The 24034-nt window shown below is 40.4% G+C and overlaps 1 protein-coding gene across 1 annotated transcript in view; it reads right to left on the bottom strand.

The window, feature by feature from the left end:
- Positions 1 to 17: 17 nt before the first annotated feature.
- Positions 18 to 24034, bottom strand: part of LOC128651721 (gastricsin-like) — a 38342-nt gene continuing 14325 nt past the window's right edge. Inside the window, exons 5-9 of the mRNA XM_053704707.1 lie at positions 14094 to 14293; positions 11699 to 11806; positions 4648 to 4792; positions 2180 to 2278; positions 18 to 301 (exon numbers count right to left, since the gene is read on the bottom strand). Of these exons, the coding sequence (XP_053560682.1) occupies positions 149 to 301; positions 2180 to 2278; positions 4648 to 4792; positions 11699 to 11806; positions 14094 to 14293 (705 nt within the window). The 3' untranslated portion in view covers positions 18 to 148. The remainder of the gene's footprint in view (positions 302 to 2179; positions 2279 to 4647; positions 4793 to 11698; positions 11807 to 14093; positions 14294 to 24034) is intronic.

Here is a 24034-nt window from a genome sequence, read left to right as displayed (position 1 = left end):
ACCATGTTCTCTTTTATTGTTTGATATAGGGCTAGATTTTATTGGGAAAATATCATCCCTTTGCTGCTCATTCATGAAATACATTGTTATTGCTGCTGAGGTAAATATCTCAAGAGCTTCCTTGATGGCCTGAAATATTTGGAAATCTTCATGCAGCCTGAGCAAAGCCCACCCTGTTGTTGCTCATATCATAGACAGAGTAGTACTGCCGTAGGAACACATCTCCTAGGATCCATAGAGGTTGTCCATTCTGGGATGGAAGGTAAGTTTCCTCAACGCCAACTGTGCAGTAGCCATTATTCTAAAATGAAAAAGGCAGACTCTTTGCGGTAAACCATGAAATTATAATTATGAAACATGTTTAATTTAAAATTCACTATTCAACTGGTAATATTTTTCTAGTTATTGTTGGCTCAAGTTTATATATTGCATATTGTCTAACAAGAGCTTGTTGAAAGGATAATGTCCCAGAATATTCATTTATATAGCTGATACAAACCACAAAAGAGAAAAAAAAGTATGGTGCAGATAATCTTAAAACTAACTATTATTAAACCAACATTTTTATGGTCTCAGAAAATACATAGAGAATATGTGAATTGACAAAAACTAAATACACCATATTATGGCATCAAAGAATAATGGTTGCTAGAGCTAATCTCCCAAAGAAAATACTAAAGAAATTTGCCAAGGTAGCCAGCCATGGAACCTCTATTTTCATGGTTGATAACTAGATATAACTCAGAGTCAGGTGGGGGCACCATTTGCTGGGCTAAATGCTGGATTTTCTGTCAGAAAATGGGCCTTTGTCAAATACAAATGACCTATTGGGGTTTGTAGGTGTAATAAGTATTGGAAATTAGTTGCACCTGAAGGCTCTGTGAAAAGAAAAGGTTTTGGGGTTTATCATTTCTGGCCCAACAACTGTAACTAAATCCTAAACTGTACTCTTTATATAAATCATAAGTCCCTGTAATTAAAAATTTATTGGAGAGTTAACTCTAAATTTATATATATGTTATGTTCCAAATTGTGTAAAAATAAGCCTTTTGCTGCCTTTGTACCTGCTACAATTTTACTCCATTTCAGTATTCTGACCCCCATGTACCGTTACTTACCCACTGGTCTCCAGCCCTGAAGTGAGTATTTTTCAAGTCCTGCTTACACTCGGTAATAGCAGGCTCCGACCCTCTGCTTTTCTCACCCTTCACAACACTGTCACTGAATGTAAAAGAGGTAGCAGGTGTGCGCTGTTACTGAGGGTAGAAGAGAGTGGTCTTCTGACTTGCAGGGCTTGAGAAAAGCACACTTTAGTGTTGGGCAGATGGTGGATCAGGTAAGTATGTTGACGCAGGGTCGGCTCCAAGGGGGGCTTTGGGGGGCAATGCCCACCCAAATGGAATGCTGTGCCCTCTCAAAAAATATTGATATGATCATACGGTTTAAAAATAATAAATAAAATAATGAATTATGTAGTGCTGCATGCTGGGGACGTTAGCTGCCGAACTGTGAGGTCGCATCACGCATCTGCAAGGAGCTTTGGGTCTTAACCTCTGATTTGGAATTGGAAGTTACTTAGAGACTTTTTGAACTTGTCTTTAACCCTATCAATTTTACCTTACTATCGTGAGTTACTCATTTTCTTAAACAATAGACCATGATAAGAATATGATTGTATCATATAAATATATGTCTATAAATTGCTATAATATACTTTCCTGCAGAAGATGTAGGTCTGCTCTTATTTTGACTCTCATACATGCTTTGTAAATGCGTGCCCCCTCATGAAAAAAAATGCCCCCCCCCCATTTAATTCGTTCCGGAGCCGACCCTGTGTTGACGTTGGGGTCAAAATAAGAATATGAAGGGACACTGGAGCCCCTACAAAGGCAGCAACAGGCTTAATTTGAAGCACTTAGCAGCATAATGTATAAATACAGAATGACATGTCATAAATTGTGCTTGTTATGAAACTCAAAACTACAAGTACATAAGGCAATTTTTCATTGCCAACTCCTGTTACAGAAGGAAGATTCTGTGTTTTTAAAACAAAATACTGTAATATATTTTTAAACTTTTTGATGAAACAAAGAAATAGAAATGTGTACAATGTCCCTTTAAAAAAGTCATGTGTTCTGTATTATTTTGTGCACTTGTCACAGACACGAGGACCACTTACCTGAAGTATATATCCAGAGGCTGGGATAGAGAACTGGACTCCATTGATGGTGAAGCTGATTGGAGGCATGTTCTGAACATTGTTACAATTCACCAGAAACTGCATAAAGAAAATATTATAATATAGGTCACATCCCCAAATATATAAATTATTTAAATGAACTAGGTAGCCAACATTATAATATTACATTGTAATTACTCCCATCCAGTTCATAGCTTTGTGTCTCTATTGTTGCATATATTTGTCTGCCAACATAATTTGGTGACTGACCTATCTTTGATCAAGCTTGGGCATCGTTATTATGGTTTGTGTCTGATCAGATAGAGAATGCCATTTTAAGCATCTTTTACATTTACTCCTATTCTCAAAATTACTTCATTCTTATGTTATCCTTTATTTAAGGAGCAGCAATTCACTACTGGGACCTAAATGAACACACTGGGTGAGTTAATGTCTAGAGGCAAATATTTGCAGCCACCAATCAGCAGCTAGCTGCCATCAGCCCATTACTGCTCCCAAGTCTACCTACCTATGCTTCACAACAAAGGATACCAATGGAACAAAGCAAATTAGATAATTGAAGTTGTTAATTTGTTTTTAAATTGTTTACACTTGGCTGATATGTAATTACAAGGTGTTTAGTGGCCTACATTATTAAAGATCTGCATACAAAATATATGTTTTTTTTATTAACAACATTTGTAATGTCTTTCTGTCCAGAGACATAACCCTCTTGGGTATATTTATCTTATCTCCTTTGAAATGGCAAGTTAAGAACAGATATAAATGAGCTCCTCAACTAATCAAGTAAAAACTGTGTGGAATGTTGCTGGGTCAGTGCTCTGCAGTTTGCATTATACATTCCAGCATCTCTGACACAAACGAAAAACCCTACAATTTTCAATTACAGAAAGAGTGGGCAAAATAAAAAATTAAACTGCAATGTATTTGTTTTGTTTTTTACTAAAGATAATTGATTATTTTGTAATTGCATGCCCTTTTAAGAATAGCAGTTAATTAGCAGCTCCTTTATTATACTACAAGACATGAGTTGTTTTATATATTCTTTTCTCTGTGTTATTGTATACCTTTAAACATACCCACCAGCACTACAGAATTTTGCAGCAATTTTTATAAAAGTTGATAATAATCTTGTGAGACACTGAGCTTGCCAACATCACAAGGCTCCTCAAAACTTTTAATAGGCAACATGGAAGACTGGTCAATGTTTGCCAATATTTTAACTAAAAATCGGAAAAAAGTCCACACATATAGGAGCTAAATCTATTTAAGTAAACAGTTCTAACACAATGTGAAAATTTGTGAGAGAAGCTTATTGATCCATGCTTCAATAATGGAAAGTGTATGATTAAGCGCCCACAAGAGGGCGCGAAACGCGTCACACTACTTTGATTCCTTCCATGTCTGCCCAGGTTTTATTTTTGCCTCAATAAATGTGGCTTTTTGATTGACCGGTTGTGCAGCGTCTTCACTTGTATTCAGTAATGGAAAGTGTATGTCTATGATTACTGCTGGCAAGCTGAAACGCGTTAGATGGATTTAGCTGTCCACACATGCAGTTTTGTATTTCCATCATTACAGGGACATGAAACTCAAAATTTTTCTTTCATGATTTAGAAAGAGCATGCAATTATAAACAACTTTCTAATATACTTCTATTATCTAATTTGCTTCATTCTCTTGATATCCTTTGCTGAAAATATAAATAGGCTCAGTAGCCATTGATTGGTGGCTACACATAGATGCCTTGTGTTATTAGCTCACCCATGTGCTTTGCCATTTCTTCAACAAAGGACATCTGAAGAATGAAGCAAATTAAATAATAGTAAATTGGAATGTTGTTTAAATTGTATTCTCTATCTGAATTATGAAAGAAAAAATTTGGGTTTCGTGTACCTTTAAAAGATTTTAATGCAGATTGGAATAAAGAAATACGTTTTTAACTTTTAATGAGCAGTTGAGCTAGTCTGTTTCTCTGTCTTTCATGGCCAATATTTGTGACTATCCCAATGCTCAAAGAGAGCCCACCCCAGGGCAATTAATTAATAGGATGCCCAATAAAACCCATATATCACAGTCATGTTCCTTTAGATTGAAGGTACAGTCTAGTATCAATTTTGCTTTGTTCTCTTGGTATTCTTACTTGAAAGCTAAACCTAGGTAGGCTTAAATGTTACTTTCTAAGCCCTTGAAGGCCACCTCTTATCTGAATGCATTTTGACAGATTTTCACAACTAGAGGGCGTTGGTTCATGTGTGTCATATAGATAAACATTGTGCTCACGCCCGTGGAGTTACCTAGGAGTCAGCACTGATTGGCTAAAATGCAAGTCAGTCTGTCTGTATTACCCTTTGCATGTACTACTTTATGCTTACTGACTAAATATGATTACTGACTAAATATGCCTTTATAAATGCATGAATAGGGATATATTTGTGTGTACTCACTTCTCCATTGTTATTCTGTGCACCCAGATACTGCAGAAAAGATCCCATATACTGCTGAGGGACTGTGAGAGGAGAGGTTCCAGTATCTACAATAGCCTGACATCCTTGACTGCACCATCCTGTAGCTTGTCCATTAATTGAGAACCTAGAAAAAGTAACCTTATTAGAAAGAGTTAGCATTGGCTATACCTATATCTAATTTACTACATCTTGGCCAAATAAAACATAGATTAAAGTGATACTAAACCCAAATTTTTTTATTTCATGATTCAGACAGAGCATGCAATTTTAAGCAACTTTCTAATTTACTCCTTTTATCACATTTTCTTCGTTCTCTTTGTATCTTTATTTTAAAAGCAGGAATTGGAATTTAAGCTTAGGAGTTGGCCCTTTTTTGGTTCAGCACCTGGGGAGCACTTGCTGATTGGTGGCTAAATGTAGTCACCAACCAGCAAGTGCTACCCAGGGTGCTTAACCAAAAATGGTCCGGCTCCTAAACTTACATTCCTGCTTTTTCAAGCCGATACTTGCCTAAATTAGCTAATTGCCTGTGCAATAATTATGTTGCTTTGTATATATATATATATATATATATATATATATATATATATATATATATATATATATATATATATGTAGTAAATGAATTTCAAATTTACAGTAGATTTTTTTCCCGCCGTTTGACCCCTGTATCATGTGACTGCTGTCAGCCAATCACAGATTAGTATACTTATACATTGTGAAGTTGTGCACATGCTCAGTAGGAGCTGATGCCTCATAAAGTATGTATGTAAAAGACAGCAAAATGTAATAATGGAAGTAAAGTCTCTTAAAACTGCATGCTCTATCTGAATCATGAAAGTTTCATTTTCACTTTAGTGTCCCTTTAACAACCACCACTATGAACAATGCTGCCATATAGTGCTCAAGACACGTGCACGCTCCTGAGCCTACCCTAGTATGTTCTCATGAGAAGGTGCAAAGTTTCCACAAAGAATACCAAGAGGAAAATTTGATAGCTGAAGTTAAATTGAACATTTTTAAAATGCTGCACTCTATTTGAATCATAAAAGTTAAATTTTAACTTCCATGGAGATACATTGGAAACTTAGGGCACTATTTTCTCCATTCAAAGTTTTTTTTTTTCACAACCCTGAGAGCAGTACAGATGTGTTCATAGAGGTCACATGACACTTCTGCATATCATTCTTCTGTGTCACTTCCAGTGAACTTTACTTTTTAACACTATCACTACTTTTCCATATTTAGCATTAATTCCATTTGGCTCTGCATTTTCAAGGTTTTCTGCCAATTACCAGCTTTCCTGATGTCAGATCTACAATTCAACTTTTTCTTTTTTTTTTGCCACAGATTTGCCACAAAGAACACACTAGTAATTACAGAGTTAAAATTTTTTAAAGGAATATTAACATATGTATATTTATCTGTTTCATCTAAAAATTTATTGTTAAAAGATACGTCTTTGAATTTTTATTTTATGCTGGTCTCATAGTGCAGAAATGATTTGTTATGGAATTTTCTTTATTTTGCTCATTCATTTTTGATTATGCTGTTCTATAACTTGTATGTTTTTTATCCCTATATTTTCTTGCATTACAAGCTGAACGTCACTTTTGCATCCTGTGAAATGCTTTTCCTGAATGTATATAGTTTAACTTCTAGGGGCTGATTCCCCTTGTTTCTAAAGACCGCTGCTCCATAACTTATCCGCCTGCTCTGAGGCCACGGCTAGAAATCAACCCAATCGAATACGATTGGGTTAATTGACACCCCCTGCTAGAGGCCGATTGGCCGCGAATCTGCAGGGGGCGGCATTGCACCAGCAATTCACAAGAACTACTGGTGCAATGATAAATGCCGACAGCATGGGTTATGTGAGAGGTTTAATAGAACCTTAAAACAGATGCTGAGGACATTCTCCGCCACCCACAAAGATTGAGAACGGTTCCTGCCGCACCTCCTTTTTGCCTACAGAGAGGTGCCCCAGGAATCAGGAATCCACAGGGTTTTCCCCTTTTGAGTTAGTTTACGGTAGGCAAGTACAGGGACCATTGGACCTTGTTAGATGCCACTGGGAAGGGGGCTCCGGGGAGGAAGGACACTCCATTGTGGAGTACGTCCTCTGCCTTTGGGATAGACTGAAGGATCTCACTGACCAAGTTCAGGGGAGCCTCCAGAGTGCTCAGAGTAAGCAGAAGCGGTGATACAACAGAAATGCTCGTGCCCGCACACTGATAGTGGGACAGAAGGTGCTTGCCACCTATCAAAAGCCTATCAAAACAGGCAAGTTACAGGCTGCCTAGCAAGGCCCTTACTGGGTAGTAGAGCAGATTAATGACACCACCTACCTAGTAGCCAAATGCTCAGATGGCAGGATCAAGAGAACCTTCCATGTGAACATTCTGAAGGCATACTCCGGGTGAGCCCAAGATGTGGCCACGATATGTGCCCCAGCTGTGGAGGACTCAGAGAGTCTCCCCATGCTGGAGCTTCCCCTCCCCAACGAAACCCCCTAGGGAATAGCTGATATCACCCTAGGTGAGAGGTTAGCGGCTGCCCATTGGCAGCAAGTCCAGCACTTACTAGAAGGCCCGCAAGAGATGTTCTTTAATGTCCCCGTGTATACCACAGTAGCCATACACTGAGTAGAGACCCTGAGGCAGACCCCCCTAAAGGCAGGCAGCTTACAGAGTCCCCGAAGCAGTCAGAGACAGTATGCCCCGGGAGCTCCAGGGAATGTTGGACCTTGGTGTTGTTGAACCATCCAACAGTCCCTGGGCCTCCCCGGTGGTACTGGTACCCAAGAAAGATGGCACTACCTGGTTCTGCATTAACTACCGTAAGCTCAATGACAGAACCACCACCGACGCCTACCCCATGCCCCAAGTTGATGACCTCCTGGACAGAATTAACCAAGGTAATTTCCTGACCACTCTTGACCTCTGCAAGAGATACTGGCAGATCCCCCTAGACCCAAGTCTGCCTTCATCATCCCTTTCGGCCTCTACCAGTTCACGGTAATGCCATTTGGAATGAAGAATGCTCCAGCCACCTTCTAGAGAATGGTGGATCGCCTGCTGGATGGCTTCCAGGACTATGCCTGCACATATCTGGATGACATCGCCATCTTTAGCGACACCTGGAAGGACCATTTGGTCCACCTAGGCATTGCCCTAGATCGCCTCAGGGCCGCCGGGCTCACTCTAAAGCCAGAAAAATGCACTATAGGGCACTCGGAGGTCCAGTACCTGGGCCACCAAGTGGGTGTGGAAAGCAGCGTCCAGAGCCGGCAAAAGTTGAGGCAGTGGCAAACTGGCCCAACCCTTGAACCAAGACCCAAGTCTTAGCATTTCTAGGAACCGCCGGTTATTACTGACGATTCGTCCCTGACTACAGTACCTTGGCCAGACCCCTGACCGACCTGACCTGTAAAAGACTGCCCCTACAGGTCCTGTGGTCAACAGAATTCGAGACTGCCTTCCAGAGCCTCAAGGCTGCTTTGCTCTCTGCCCCTGTCCTGGCCGCTCCTAACCCCAACACACAGATGCCTCCATGTTCGGGTTGGGAGCAGTCCTAAGCCAAGTGGACGAAGGAGGACAAGACCACCCCGTAGCCTACATCAGTAGGAAGTTACCCAGAGAGGTAGGCTACACGGCAGTGGAAAAGGAATGCCTGATCCTGGTATGGGCCCTCAAGAAACTGCAACCATACCTGTATGGAAGGCATTTCACTGCCCTCACAGACCACTACCCTCTGGTGTGGCTGAACCGAGTATCGGGAGATAATGGATGCTTGTTAAGGTGGAGTTTAGCTCTGCAGCCCTTCAACTTCAACGTCCAGTACAGGCTGGGAAAAAGCAATGGGAATGCTGATGGACTTTCCCGGCAGACTGAAATAGAGTGCTCCTTGGACAGCCCCAAGTAGACCCGTGTGGATCTAGTCGGCTCTATCGAACTGGAAGGAGGGAGTTGTCACGGGCACCGTGCTGCAAGAGTTAAATCCCTACCCCCCTACTACCTCACCCCTGTTGTTTCTCAGCGGTTTTGGGCTCCTCAGAGCAACTGCGATCTCTGGGAGCTTCTTGTTGCTTGTTTTGTCCCACTGAACTTGTCTTGGGAGAGCTGGATTTTGAACCGCCCACTGCCTCAGCAAACAGCCGGCCCCCCTGAAACTACCGGCTGGCTGCACGGACCCGCATTTTCGACCTCTTTACCTCCAGCCATCTTAGAAGCCCCTTGCCCCAAAGCTCCGCTCCTTTGGTGGTGACACCTCTGGGAGAGGGCAAGATGTGGGCCAATTGCCGGAGGTGTGCACCATAAGGAACCAGGGATTTTCTGGAGCCTTCTATGTGGACCGTCCTTTGGCTGACCGAGCCATGGAACTGCCGGTCGGCCACCTCAGCTCCGATCCCCAGTCGCCTTCAACCTCAGACGCTCCAGAGGCTATTTGTCCTAGAGCTCCGCTCTTTTGGGAATAGCTAGCCCATGGGTAGGGCCAGAGATGGGGTGATTGCCGGAGGGGAGCTCCCTTTGGGATCACCCCGGAATCACCATCCTGGGGCCGCTGGGACAAAATGTAACATGGGGGTCTATGGAGGCACCAGCCTGTCTGGAGGGGTGGGAATGGCGGGAAAATTGTGGGATTGTCCAGTGTTTTATCAAGATAAGTTTGTGTATAAATGTTGTGTGTTTGTCCCAATAAAATGTTCTTCTTTGTTCCACCTAAATGCTAGTTGTTTAGTTATTTGGTTGGGGATTGCTGAAATCACTTCCTCTCCGCTACATAGCGGCTGGTTCCAGGTGTTGGAGCGGCGGAGCTACCAAGTCGGGGTAGCAAGGGATCCGTCACATGAGATTATCATGTTTTGGTAGGTCTACCCCACAGTTCCCCCTGCAACTTGTCTTTCAGGACACAGGTCCAGAGTTAAACCAGGGACTGCCCTGATTCCGCCCACAGCAAACCATGTCTCTGCCCATGGCCAACCAACTCTGCCTACAACATAACAACAGCCAACTGCACATCAATGGACCCACCCCTCTACTCATTTTTAGCGGCCAACAAATGACAAGTGGAAGATGTACACCCCTCTAATCCCAGAAAGCCTCTGGGAAATGTTGATAGATTCCCTTGCAAGTGTGGTAACATAACTTAGAGATTTTATACCTGGAATATTCACATAGACACTTTTTAAAGCAACCTATTGAAAACACCAGGCCTATTTTTATGTAAGGAATCCCTTCCCCCAGATACACCTTTGTAGCCTCGATAAGGTTTTTTGCTTAGTCAAAGGATACTCCCATATAGCCTTTGAATGACATATAATAGGCCACACCACAGTGAATTGGCCATAAAATTGGCAAAACCATAAATTTTCTTATCTCTTCTCCTCCTGCCATAGGTGGCAGATCTTGGACAGAGACAAAGCACACATCAGAAAATTTGTATTCTACCTTTTATTCTTCGGATAAATTCTCTGTGATTCTTATATTTAGTCATTGGTGTTGCTCAAATTAGGATTATGATAGCTAGGGTTACCCTGTAGAAATTGGACGGTTTTGTTTGTAAATATATTAGTAATCATCTTATCCCAACATTTATATTGTGGTTACTAATAAACACTTTTCAAAAAATGATGGGCGGACCTTTCAGTGTTTTACTATAGTTATAATCACTTAGTTGTGAGGGTTTAGTGGCTTTTAACCATATAATTATATTTAGCTAGATTAATTTAAAAATACATCAGATTTAAAACCACAGCAAGGTAAATGTGTTTTTTTTAGTTCAAAATAATTACAAATTGTTTGAGAATCTATTTATCTAACAGTTTTCTAAGGCATTTGTGCTACAAACAAAAAAACAAACAAACCCTATATTTTGCATGAGGACAATATTGCAATCAATCAGAAAACGTATTTTTCAAATAATTTTTCGACTTTAAAAATTTTACATTTTGAACTTGTTGTAAACATATTTTTCCTGTTTTTAATGGGATTCCATGGTTGTTTGCACAGCTTTTTTCAATGTTAAAGGGACAGTCTAGTCAAAATTAAACTTTCATGAGTCAGATAGGGCATGCAATTTTAAATAACTTTCCAATTTACTTTTATCATCAAATTTGCTTTGTTCTCTTAGTGGTATTTTTGAAAAGTTAAACCTAGGTAGGCTCAAACTGATTTCTAAACCGTTGAAAACTACCTCCTAGCTCAGAGCATTTTGAAAGTTTTTCACAGTTAGACAGTACTAGTTCATGTGTGCTCATTCCGTGGAGTTATTTAGTCTGCACTGATTGGCTAAACTGCATGTCTGTCAAAAGCACTAAAATAAGGGGCAGTCTGCAGAAGCTTAGATGCAAGATAATCAAAGAGGTAAAAAGTATATTTATATAACTGTGTTGGTTATGCAAAACTGGGGAATGGGTAATAAAGGGATTATCTATCTCTTTAAACAATAAAAATTCTGGTGTAGACTGTCCCTTTAAAGTTCTTGCACATACTTAATTCATGCTAATTAATTACATTTAAACATTTTAATTTGAAAATGAATCAAGGTGATATGACACTATTAATTGCACAGATGGTGAATTAATATAATTGGTTAAAGGGACAGTCAAGTCCAAAAAGTTTCATGATTTAAATAGGGCATGTAATTTTAAACAACTTACAAATTTACTTTTATCACCAATTTTGCTTTTGTATTCTTAGTTGAAAGCTAAACCTAGGAGGTTCATATGCTAATTTCTTAGACCTCGAAGACTACCTCTAATCTGAATGCATTTTGACCAATAGAGGGCATTAGTTAATGTCTTTCATATAGATAACATTGAGCTTGTGCACGTGAAGTGACCTAGGAGTGAGCACTGATTGGCTAAAAAGTTGTTCACTTCTCTAGACTCAAGCATTCAAAACAAGGCCCTCTACTACCATTATCTTTTTGTAGTTTCTAGCACTTTGTTTATGACTATTTAATACAAAGTTAATTTACAAATATATTGTAATAATTACAAATAAAAAAACAGGAAGTAAGCACTTACGCATCAATTCCAATCTGCCAATAAACCTGCTGTGTCACTGGGGCCCACATGATTTGTCCAGAGTACAGTTGGTTGTCAACGCCTCCAAAAATAACCTCTCCTGATTGGCTGAAACAAGAAAGCAGTCATCAAAAAATAACATACCATGCATCTCTTCCTATTTTCTTAAATCCAATATACTCCCTGTTTTATATTAAGATGACTTATTTGATCCTGGTTTTTGTAAGACAATCCTAGTGTAACAGCTATGTTCTATTATCCCTCCCACATAGAAGTGAAGCCAAACATTCCCTTAAACTGGCTGACTGGGGCACACACATATGACTCCCCCTCCCCTCTGCCTGTGAGCTGCCCTGAAATCCACTAATCATTCTAATCAGGAAATGTTAGAAATTATGGAAAACTTTTTGTGTATATTATATAATCATTTCCCCCACACCCTATCCCATTGCAGTCGGACTTGACCTCCCATCGACAGCTTAACTGTTTTTTCTTTGTAGATTTTCTAGTAATGGAGACATATTTTCCAAAATAGTATGCCATGTAACCCCTGTAAATATTTCATTATAAATTATAAACATTAAACAATCCTAATACATTTGCATAGTGCACAATATTTCATATGGACTGTATTATTCATTTTGCCCCTTTTCATGAATTCTAATTCCTGTTCCATTTTGTACCCTGCCATCTACTTACTGTTTGGGTTACTGAATATCTTTTGTAGACTTTGGAGTAGATAGTATTTCAATTCTAAACTGGTACTTACAACAACAACAAAAATATCCCCAGTAATACATTTTCAGTAATTTCCAGATTTTTAACTTTGCTACTGAAATGAGACTTAGGTCTGTGTATATTTAATGCAAAACAAATAAAATAAAACCTTAATCATATGTGTACAAGGCATGTTAAAAATGTATATCACTTTTAGCACTCAGAACACGTTGCAAGTGTCAGTCTTATGCTCATTGAGATAAGTTATAAGTAAACCTGTGATAAGATTTTTTGTTGTTGCAAAAATGTTCTTAAGTGAATTTGTAATGCATTAATGTTCCTTTAAATAAATTTGTGATATACTATATGTGTAAATATGTTTGTGATATAATATATGTGTAAATATGTTTGTGATATATGTGTAAATATTGTTTGCGATATAATATACTGTATGTGTAAATCTATTTGTGATATATGTGTAAATATATTTGTGATATACTATATGTGTAAACATATGTGTGATATAATACATGTATAAACATATTTGTGATATATATGTGTAAACATATTTGTGATATAATATACGTGTAAACATATTTGTGATATAATATATGTGTAAACATATTTGTGATTTAATATATGTGTAAACCTATTTGTGATTTAATATATGTGATTGTGTAAACCTATTTGTGATATAATATATGTGTAAATATATTTGTGATATAACATATGTGTAAACCTATTTGTGATATAATATATGTGTAAATACATTTGTGATATACTATATGTGTAAACCTATTTGTTATATAATATATGTGTAAACATATTTGTGATATAATATTTGTGATATAATATATGTGTAAATACATTTGTGATATACTATATGTGTAAACCTATTTGTTATATAATATGTGTAAACATATTTGTGATATAATATTTGTGATATAATATATGTGTAAATATTTTTGTAATAATAGTGCGTTTTTGGCTATTTATCGCACCTAAGATTGCGTTTTTATTTCTAGCTACTTTATAAAATTCCTATTTACTATGGGTCCAAAAAGTTCTTGGCCATCAGAAACCACTTTTAACCCCGTCACGCTATTTGGACATTCCATGCTGTCCTAACATCGCTGGGCTTTAACTCCAAAGGACGTCTTGGAACGTCCGACCTTATAAACTGTCCTGCAGCCTCTCCCTTTTGATGAACGCAAGATCGGGCTGGGAGAGTGCCTAGCAACATAGGCAATCCCTCAATATCCACTCCTGGCCTTGAAATCGACGATTGCGGGATTTCGTTTTTGCAGCTCTTTGTTCCGATGTTTAACACTTGTGCCGGGCGTGAAGAGATTAAATCTCTCAGTAACTTTTCATTTGTAACACATTTTGTATATTTCAGTAGTATATACAGTCAATATAAATAAATATATATATATATATATATATATACATATATATATATATATATATAATTGTTGTTTTTTTTGTTTTTTTAAATAATATGATGGCCAATGTCAAGATTAGAAATCAGCCTTCCATTTAAAAATAAATAAAGTTTGGGCACCCCCGTTAAATATTATCACTAGTTCACTCTTTCTGATGCAGATATTGGTTTTCCTGACACTCATAAACTTTTATTTTTCCTTTTGGTAAACCATATAGATCATAGATAACATACCTGCCCATATAGACACTGAAGATGGGATTATTGAGCAGGTTCTGTTGTAACATTCCCTGCATGACAGTGGTAGCGCCACCTGCTGACATAGCTGGATAGGCCATGCCGAAGATTCCATCAAACTTGGAGTAGTAAAAACTGCTGCCACTCTCGGAGTAGGTCAGGCCAACTTCTTGGTTGCTGATGGTGATTCCCTGAACCTGTATGGTAAAGTAAGATATTTGCTATCAATAATAAATACCAACAAACTACAAAATATTAGATAAACTGCAATGTTAGATAGGCAAGTGTTATTCTAAATATTCAACACTAATCATAGTAAGGGGATACATAACAAAGAAGGGGTTAGCAAATTAATGTGGAAGCCAGAAAACTGAGGAGCCAGCTGCATAGTTTTTAGGAGTGCATAGATATATGAATCTAAGATATTAGGACACAGGGGGCCCTTGGTTTCTTGGTTAATCTTTTTTAGTTTTAATATGCAAAATTATAACTACATTTGGTCTAAGTTTTGATTACTGTAAATAGGAATACAAGTAGAATTAAACATGCACAGTAGTGTATTGCACACTAGGGTCTAGATTACAAGTGGAGTGCATGCAAGAGATATTAGCGCTCCACTTGTGCGCTGCTATTACAAGTAAATCTCACAAGAGCACGCTTTCATAGGCTCCATCAGCGACGGCATCAGAACCTCGGCAGCGAAGGGGGTAAGTAGCACATCAATGGGCAGCAGTTAGTAAATATATATGAATACACACATATTAACACATAAATATATATGTATATAAGCATCTACATATATATTTACATTGCGGTCTATGAGAATACACAGTTCCCATAGACCACAAAGTAAAGGCACTTTTCATTGCCATTTTTTTTCTAACACCCCACTCCCACCAACTTTAAAGCCTCAAAACTGCCTAATGCAGTTTTTTTTATTAAAAAAATTGCTAGATTTTATTTTAATACAAAACTATAATGCCCTCTATTTTGAGGGCATTTGGGGAACTCTTAGAAAATTATCGGATCTCTGGTTAATTTTCTGAGTGCTAATTGCTACTGAGAGCTCGTGGTAGTAATATTATAACCAGTCACTTGTTTTGAAGACTAATTTCTAAATGCATCCCTTTGACATCAGTTAAAATATTGAAATAATCAGATACAGAAAAAGGCATAAAAAAGTAGTGGTTCGGAAAGAAAATTGCTGGAGTGGTGCGGCTGGTGCCATCTAGGAGCATTGCTTTGTAAGTGGTATTATGGCTAAGTAGATTGAATTTTATTTGAGATAAAGACACAGTTTCAGAGCCCTCCCACATTTAGGGCTATATTACTAGTGGTGCGCTAATGATAGCGCAAGACGCGATAAGCAGTATTGCTGGACTGCGCCAACATAAGCACGCAACTTGACATTACAAGTCCATTGTATATTCCATTCACCCGAGAAGGGTTAGCGGGTCGGCAACGCTCTAGAGCAGCGGTCGCCAACCAGTGGTCCATGGACCACTGGTGGTCCACAAGAAGATGTTGGTGGTCCTTGACACCAACAAGCAGGAATTAGTCTCCTCTGATGGTGACACCCTGTCATGCCGCAACTCCCTACAGTGTCTGGCTGGGCATCAGTGAAAATGGAGGAGGAGTTAAATTACAATCTCCCTGCGAAATCTCCCTACTCATTAGGAAGTATTCTCTCAGTTTAGTCATTCAGTTAGTTAATTCCAAAAAATAATTCTTAAACATGTAAATATATACATAATGTAAACTTAGCTATGGTTATACTAGTTATGTACAGTATGTGTGTGTTTGTGTATATATATATATATGTATAAAACAATTATTATTATGTTAGTGGTCCACGGGATTCAAAATTGTGAGTTTAGTGGTCCCTGAGGTCCGAAAGGTTGGCGACCCCTGCTCTAGAGCAACCTATACTTTCAATGGAAAGGTGAAAGTTATAGGATGCACTCGAGCATTTAGCGCAACTTGTGACCTAAAGTAAAAATTCACAAAACACATAAAAAACATATTAAAATAAAGTGTTACACTTATATATACACTTTTTACTAAAATATAATTTTAATATTGATAAGAAGGTTTTTAAAGGATTAAAAAGGGATATGGTATAGGGCAAAGAGTATGACTGGAAAGGACTCTAATGTTTGTGTGGGTATATATATATATATATATATATATATATATATATGTGTGTGTGTGTATATGTAAGCATGTCTATATATATATATATATCCATATATTTGAATATATGTGTGTTTTTGTGTTCATATGTGTAAATATGTATGTGCACACATATATATATACATGTTTACATATATATATATATATATATATATATATATATATATATATATATATACAGTATATATATATATATATATATATATATATATATACTGAGCCCTCCCTAGTCCAATACCTTTAAACATGCAAAATCATTTTTACTCATTTATAACAGGTTTTAATGTGTTTTGAATGGCAATACTTGAAATTCCTGTTTCTCACTTAGAATTTTTTCTTCTTTTTATTTAAATGTGTATGTATGTATATATATATATATATATATATATATATATATATATATATATGTATGTCTATCTACAGTGGGGCAAAAAAGTATTTAGTCAGCCACCAATTGTTCAAGTTCTCCCACTTAAGAAGATGAGAGAGGTCTGTAATTTTCATCATAGGTATACCTCAACTATGAGAGACAAAATGTGAAAACAAATCCAGACAATCACATTGTCTGATTTAGAAAGAATTTATTTTCAAATTATGGTGGAAAATAAGTATTTGATCAATATCAAAAGTTCATTTCAATACTTTGTTATATATCCTTTGTTGGCAATGACAGAGGTCAAACATTTTCTGTAAGTCTTCACAAGGTTGTCACACACTGTTGCTGGTATGTTGGCCCATTCCTGCATGCAGATCTCCTCTAGAGCAGTGATGTTTTGGGGCTGTCGCTGGGCAACACTGACTTTCAACTCCCTCCAAAGGTTTACTATGGCATTGAGATCTGGAGACTGGCTAGGCCACTCCAGGACCTTGAAATGCTTCTTACGAAGCCACTCCTTCGTTGCCCGGGCGGTGTGTTTGGGATCATTGTCATGCTGAAAGACCCAGCCACGTTTCATCTTCAATGCCCTTGCTGATGGAAGGAGGTTTGCACTCAAAATCTCACGATACATGGCCCCATTCATTCTTTCATGTACACGGATCAGTCGTCCTGTTCCCTTTGCAGAGAAACAGCCCCAAAGCATGATGTTGCCACCCCCATGCTTCACAGTAGGTATGATGTTCTTTGGTTGCAACTCAGCATTCTCTCTCCTCCAAACACGACGAGTTGTGTTTCTACCAAACAGTTCTACTTTGGGATTCATCTGACCATATGGCATTCTCCCAATCCACTTCTGGATCATCCAAATGCTCTCTAGCATACTTCATACAGGCCCGGACATGTACTGGCTTAAGCAGGGGGACACGTCTGGCACTGCAGGATCTGAGTCCCTGGCGGCGTAGTGTGTTACTGATGGTAGCCTTTGTTACGTTCGTCCCAGCTCTCTGCAGGTCATTCACTAGGTCCCCCCTGTGTGGTTCTGGGATGTTTGCTCACCGTTCTTGTGATTATTTTGGCCCCACGGGGTGAGATCTTGCGTGGAGCACCAGATCGAGGGAGATTATCAGTGGTCTTGTATGTCTTCCATTTTCTAATTATTGCTCCCACAGTTGATTTCTTCACACCAAGCTGCTTGCCTATTGCAGATTCAGTCTTCCCAGCCTGGTGCAGGTCTAAAATTTTATTTCTGGTGTCCTTCAACAGCTCTTTGGTCTTCACCATAGTGGAGTGTAACGGGGTTTGGCCTAGGCCCACAATTACCCCTGTGGGTCTTTACCCCAGCTACCTCCATGTGCTCTGCAGGCTGATCCTGAGTCTCCGCTACCTGGGAGTTGGGGTACATGACTGTGGCAGTGCCTCCACCTGACTGGGCATCCAGGGCAAGAATGGGTTTCCCAGACAGGAACATAATAAATAACTACAACACACACAGTAATAACAGTAAAACAGTATGAACATGTATTAAAGGATTATGGCAAATAAAAAATAAGGCAAGAAATACAGTGACTAACTAACACACCAACTCTCTCTAACCAGGCCCAGCACCCTCCCAAACCACCTGCGAACCCACCCTCAGACTTCACCCTAATGGCTGATGGGTACCAGTTGGTGCACAGAAATGTTGGGGCCCTTTAAGGTAATCCACATGCATTTAAACAGTTACAGCTCATAGGAAACTGCAATCCACAGGAAGAGCTGTTTATAAGTTTATGTGATGGACAGAATGCCATGTTAGTATGACAAGGAGAGAGGATACTTCTTACCACTAAACAGGCTGAAAGAAAACTCCAAGGTCTGCCAGTCATTTACTTTGTCTGCATTCTTCTCCACAGCTCTCTCACAGGGTCAGACTGCAGCTGGCAGCATACACTAAATCAGCAGAGGAATGCTGTTACTTTACAAGATGAAGTCTGCAGCTCTCTCACAGCCAGGCCTCACACACACACCTTCACTGCTCTGACATGTCTGCTTCCTCCTGTGTCTTACACTCTTCTTTCAGTTTCACTTGATCACATGACCAACCAGTCTAATAGTTGCCTAGGCAACATCTCCTGCAGATTGTATACAGGTGCAAAAGTTCACAGGAAAATGTTCAACAGGAAGGGCTACATTCTCCCCCTCGTAAAATCCTTGCCTTCCACTGGCAAGGTTCCACCAAGAGGTAATTGAAAAAACAAAACATATAAATAATAATAAATGCACTAACAGTCCTATAAACAAATGTTAACTATCTTACAGTTTATTCTAGTACAGAGGGGTTCCAACATTCATAATGTCCGCAACCGCATACAGAAAATCAACCATTTTAGACTGTACCTGGGGCATATGTACATAACTGGGTTCTCCGACTTGATCGTAAGTAAGAACCCTGGGAGGCTGTCGTATTCTAGTACCCAGTCTCTGTTCTCTCTGAGGAAGTCCAGAATGTGCCTGGGAATCTTCAGCTCTGGCCACTTGGGTGGGGAGATCACCAGGTGCTTGAGACCCTGGCTCTCCCATGATACAAGAGTCTCTTTTTGGGGTCCCAGGCACAAAGTTGGGGCTGTTGGGATTCAATGTAGAGGAGGCTAAGGGAGGAGAGGAAGGAAAGCGCTGTGTTTCCTCAGCAGGAGGAGACCACCATTGATCCTCAGCACTAAGAGCTTCTGGAGTCTCTACTGCCTCATTTTCAGGACTCTCCGTTGTGCTTTTCTCCCATTCACTACTACTCCCTTCCTCTTCATCGATATAGGCTATTGGTAGTAGATGGTTCCTATGCCAAGCTTTGATCCGGCCTTCTGGGCCTTTTATATTATACACTGGCAGCCCCTTTAGCTTAGACACAACTTCAAATACTGTATCCTTCCATCTGTCTGCTAATTTGTGTTTCCCAGGTACCCCTAGATTCCGGAGGAGAACCTTATCTCCCGCTTGGACTTCCCGATGCTTCACTTTGGTATCGTATCTTCTTTTGTTGCGTTCCTCCATTTTTGCCGCAGCTTGAGTGGCCAACTCGTAGGCACTGTGAAGGTTTTGTCTGAGGGTCCTCACATACTGGAAGTGAGAGTCTGACTTTGTCCCATCTGGGGACACCCCCAACCGGACATCTATCGGTAGTCTGGCTTCCCTTCCAAACATTAGGAAATAGGGTGAGAATCCTGTAGACTCATGCCTTGTGCAATTATATGCGTGGACCATGGCTTCTACATGCTTACTCCAGGACCGCTTCTCCACTTGTTTCAGAGTCCCGAGCATGTCTAGGAGTGTCCTATTAAAACGCTCAGGCTGGGCATCACCCTCAGGGTGGTAGGGTGTTGTTCTGGACTTGTGAACCTGCAACATATCCAACAGTTCTTTGATCAGCTTACTCTCAAAGTCTCTACCTTGATCAGAATGTATTCGATTGGGCAGACCGTAGTGCATAAAATATTTCTGCCAGAGGACCTTGGCTACGGTCACAGCCTTCTGGTCTTTAGTGGGAAAAGCCTGAGCGTATCTGGTGAAATGGTCTGTTACTACCAGAACATTCCCAATTCCGGTAGTATCATTCTCAATACATAGATAGTCCATGCACACAAGATCCAGGGGTCCTGTACTTCTCAGGTGGCCCATAGGGGCAGCTCTCACAGGCAGAGTCTTTCTCTGAATACATCTTCTGCAGGTCTTCACATAATGTTCAACATGTTCTCTCATGCGAGGCCAATAGAACCGGTCTTGTACCAGGCCATAGGTCTTGTCTACCCCAAGATGCCCATGTTGATCATGGAGGGCTCTTAGGACCATTCCCCGATATCTATGAGGTAACACTAGCTGCTTTCGACCAGGGTGGTCATGGTATTTTATAATTCTATAAAGGATTCCATCTTCTAGATGTAGTTTACTCCATTCTCTCCGGTACAAATCTCTTTGTCCAATGGGAAGGGAGCTCAGTAATTTAGGGTTCTTGGCTCTCATTGCCTTGAGGACTGTCCCTATATACCAGTCCTGTGACTGGGCTTTCTTCTTGTCTTCATTGGTTATGTGAGACCACTGTTGGAGCATTGCAGGAGCACAGAATACCTCTGGTACGGCTTCTGGGGAGTGACATATGGAGTCTATTCCTCTGAGTTCAGAGAACTCATCCTGCCTCTCAGCCACTACATATGTTTGGCACAGGGCTCCTACCCCAGGCACAGGGATTTCTTCCCATTCCTCCTTTTCTTCATGAGGAGGAAGTCCAGGTCTGCGGGACAGAGCATCCGCACTGACATTCTTAGGGCCTGGCTTGTATTTAAGGCTGAAACTATAGTTCGACAATGCTGCCAGCCACCTATGCCCTGTGGCATCCAGCTTTGCTGTTGTTTGAATATAAGTAAGCGGATTGTTATCCGTCCTTACCTCGAATGTTGCTCCATATAAATAGTCATGTAACTTGTCCACAATTGCCCACTTGAGCGCCAAGAATTCTAGCTTATGGACCGGATAGTTTTTCTCTGCACCAGTTAGACTTCTACTTATGTAGGCCACTGGTCTTAACCCTTCCGGGTAGCTCTGATGCAATACGGCCCCTAGGCCTTCCATACTGGCATCAACATGGAGCACATATGGTTTCTCAGGATCTGAATATGCCAATACAGGAGCTTCTGTGAGTCTTTTCTTCAAGATTAAGAAGGCTTCTTCGCATCCTGAGGTCCACTTCTTTCCGAAGGAGTCTTTAGGACTTGGCGCCTTAACACCCTCTATAGCAGAGGTAGTCTTTAACAGGTTGTGTAGCTCTCGAGCAATCTTTGAATAGTCTTTCACAAACCTCCGGTAGTAACCGCAGAATCCAAGAAATGAGCGCAGCTCACTGATGTTATCTGGCCTGGGCCAGTTCATCACCGCTTCAATTTTGGTCGGGTCAGTTGTCACACCTTGTGCGGAAACAATGTGACCTACATATGTAACAGAGTTCTGGGCAAACCGACATTTGTCTATTGATAATTTCAGACCCTCTGCTTGGAGTCGATCCAACACCTTCAGCAATCGCTGTTCGTGCTCTTCTGGTGTCCTTCCAAACACTATGAGGTCATCAAGATAGACTAGGCACTCTTTGGGATTCATATCCCCCACAGTCTTCTCCATCAGCCTTTGAAAGGTGGCGGGAGCTCCAGTGACCCCTTGGGGCATCCTGGTAAACTCGTAGAATCCCAAGGGACAGATGAAAGCTGTCTTTTCCTGATCCTCCTTCTTCATGGGTACCTGATAATACCCAGACCTCAAGTCCAGAACGCTGAACCACTGGCTTCCAGAAAGGGCATCTAGCAGATCTTCTATCCGTGGCAGAGTATATTGATCTGGCACAGTCCTTTTGTTTAAAGTCCGATAGTCTATGCAGAGCCGGACTGTGCCATTCTTTTTCCTAACTACCACTATGGGTGAGGCATATGGACTTCTGGACTCTCTAATAATGCCAGATTCTTCCATCTGTTTGAGTATATCCCGGACATCTTCCACATCTCGAGGGGGTATTCTCCTTGATCTTTCTCTGAAAGGAGCTGGGTCAGAAAGTCTGATAGCATGTGTGGCACTCTTTGCACATCCCACATCCATTTCTTTCCTGGAGAAGACTTTCTCTCGAGTAGCTAATTTGGATCGGAGGCTATCTCTCCACTTTTGTGGTAGAGGAGAATCTTCCAGTTCAAAAACTATAGGTCCTTCATGATCACCTCCCTGTTCTGCCTTTACAGACATTACTGAAGAGACTTGGTCCAACAAGTGAATCACACCAATCTTCTGGTGACGATCAATTCTGATCTCTGTGGGTGTTAAGTTTCTTATCATTATCGGAAAATCTTTACACCAGTGATTCCGCCAGTCTTTCACCTCAGGTATGAGAGTCCACCCCTTTTTTGCATCCTCCTCAGGCAAGGACTCAATGAGGTATTGCCTGGTTCCTCCTGATATTTCATGGTGCATAGATGCTATGGCTCGTAGAGTCTTAGTCTCTCCAGGCCTTACAAATAAAGGTTCTTTCCCCGAGTAGTGGCATGATCCTGGTCTAGCTTGTAGGGCTAGTCGATGGCACTCTTTCCCTAGAACAGGGCTGACTTCCATCAGTCTGGTTAGAGATACATCTCCCACTTCAGTTAGGTAGGCCCTGAACATGTCCTGCACCATTCTTGCGTTGGTACCCAAAATTATTGGGGCGCACATTGTTTTCTTCATGGAGCATACAAGAGCTTCCAATTCCATAGGGCAGATCATTCCTGTGTTTAACTGTGGGATGGTTATTGTCACTCTTATACATCCCTCTACAGGCTGGGCCTGAGATCCCACTCCCCACAACTGCAACTCTCCTGCTGGCTCCAGGGGAATATGTTTTAGATGATGGTCATAGAAGTCTCTATTAATGATGGTGACCTGGGATCCAGTATCTAACAAGGCCGAGGCATGAATATCTTCTATTTGTAACTGTATCAGAGATTTGGGCCCGATCTTGGCCCCCACAGATAACATGGGTGTGGTTTTTTTTCCTCTTTTCCTGAAAGGACTGGTAACTTGAGCCTCCTCCAGCTCAATAGCTAGCACTTCCACTCCTGTATCTGATGAATTAGTGGGACACTCCCGCTTGAAATGTCCTGATTTTCCACACTTAAAACAGTTCCCTTGGGGGGACTGTTCCTCTGGGAATAACCTTCCTGTGGTCTCCCTGCGGTGCTGCCTCCTGGTAGGAGAATAATCTGTTCTTCTTGGCAATGACTTAGACAATAATTCTAATTCAGCTACCTTTTTTTTAAGGACGAACAGTTCCATATCCTCTTTCTCTGCAGCTTTAGAAGAATTTCCTTTTTGTGGAGGAGATGGGGACATTTGGTTCTCCAGTACTTTTGCTTTTCGGATCAGTGTGGAATAGGACAAGACTTGATCATCCAACTTAACTCTTAACATGATCATGACTGGATCATTGCTAAGGCCTCCCTTCTGAATTTGTTTGGATAGTCGAGCATCCAACTCAGATGCAGTGACTGCTCCATTATGAAACAGTTTTCCCAGTGACAATTGTAATCGATTGATATAGTCTGAAGCTTTCTCATGTTCCTTCTGTTTAGTGGCTAGGAACTTAATTAATAGATCATCAGAGTCCTCTGATTTTCCATACGCATCCTGCAAAACTTTCAGGTAATCTTGTGCAGTAGCTTGTTCATTCACTCCCCTAAACAGCCTTATCATATTCGTAGCTGGGAAACGAAGACTCTCCATTATCCGTTGTTTTTTTATGTTATCCGTACAAGACCATTCTTCCAATAATTGTACAGCATTATCCTTCCAGGCCTTAAAGGGTTCCTCCCCGGCAGGAACAGGCTGA

Source organism: Bombina bombina, chromosome 3 (assembly GCF_027579735.1).
Source record: "Bombina bombina isolate aBomBom1 chromosome 3, aBomBom1.pri, whole genome shotgun sequence".
NCBI classification, from domain to species: domain Eukaryota; kingdom Metazoa; phylum Chordata; class Amphibia; order Anura; family Bombinatoridae; genus Bombina; species Bombina bombina.
Note: the sequence above shows the minus strand (reverse complement) of the source record. Positions and strands in the feature narration are given on the sequence as shown.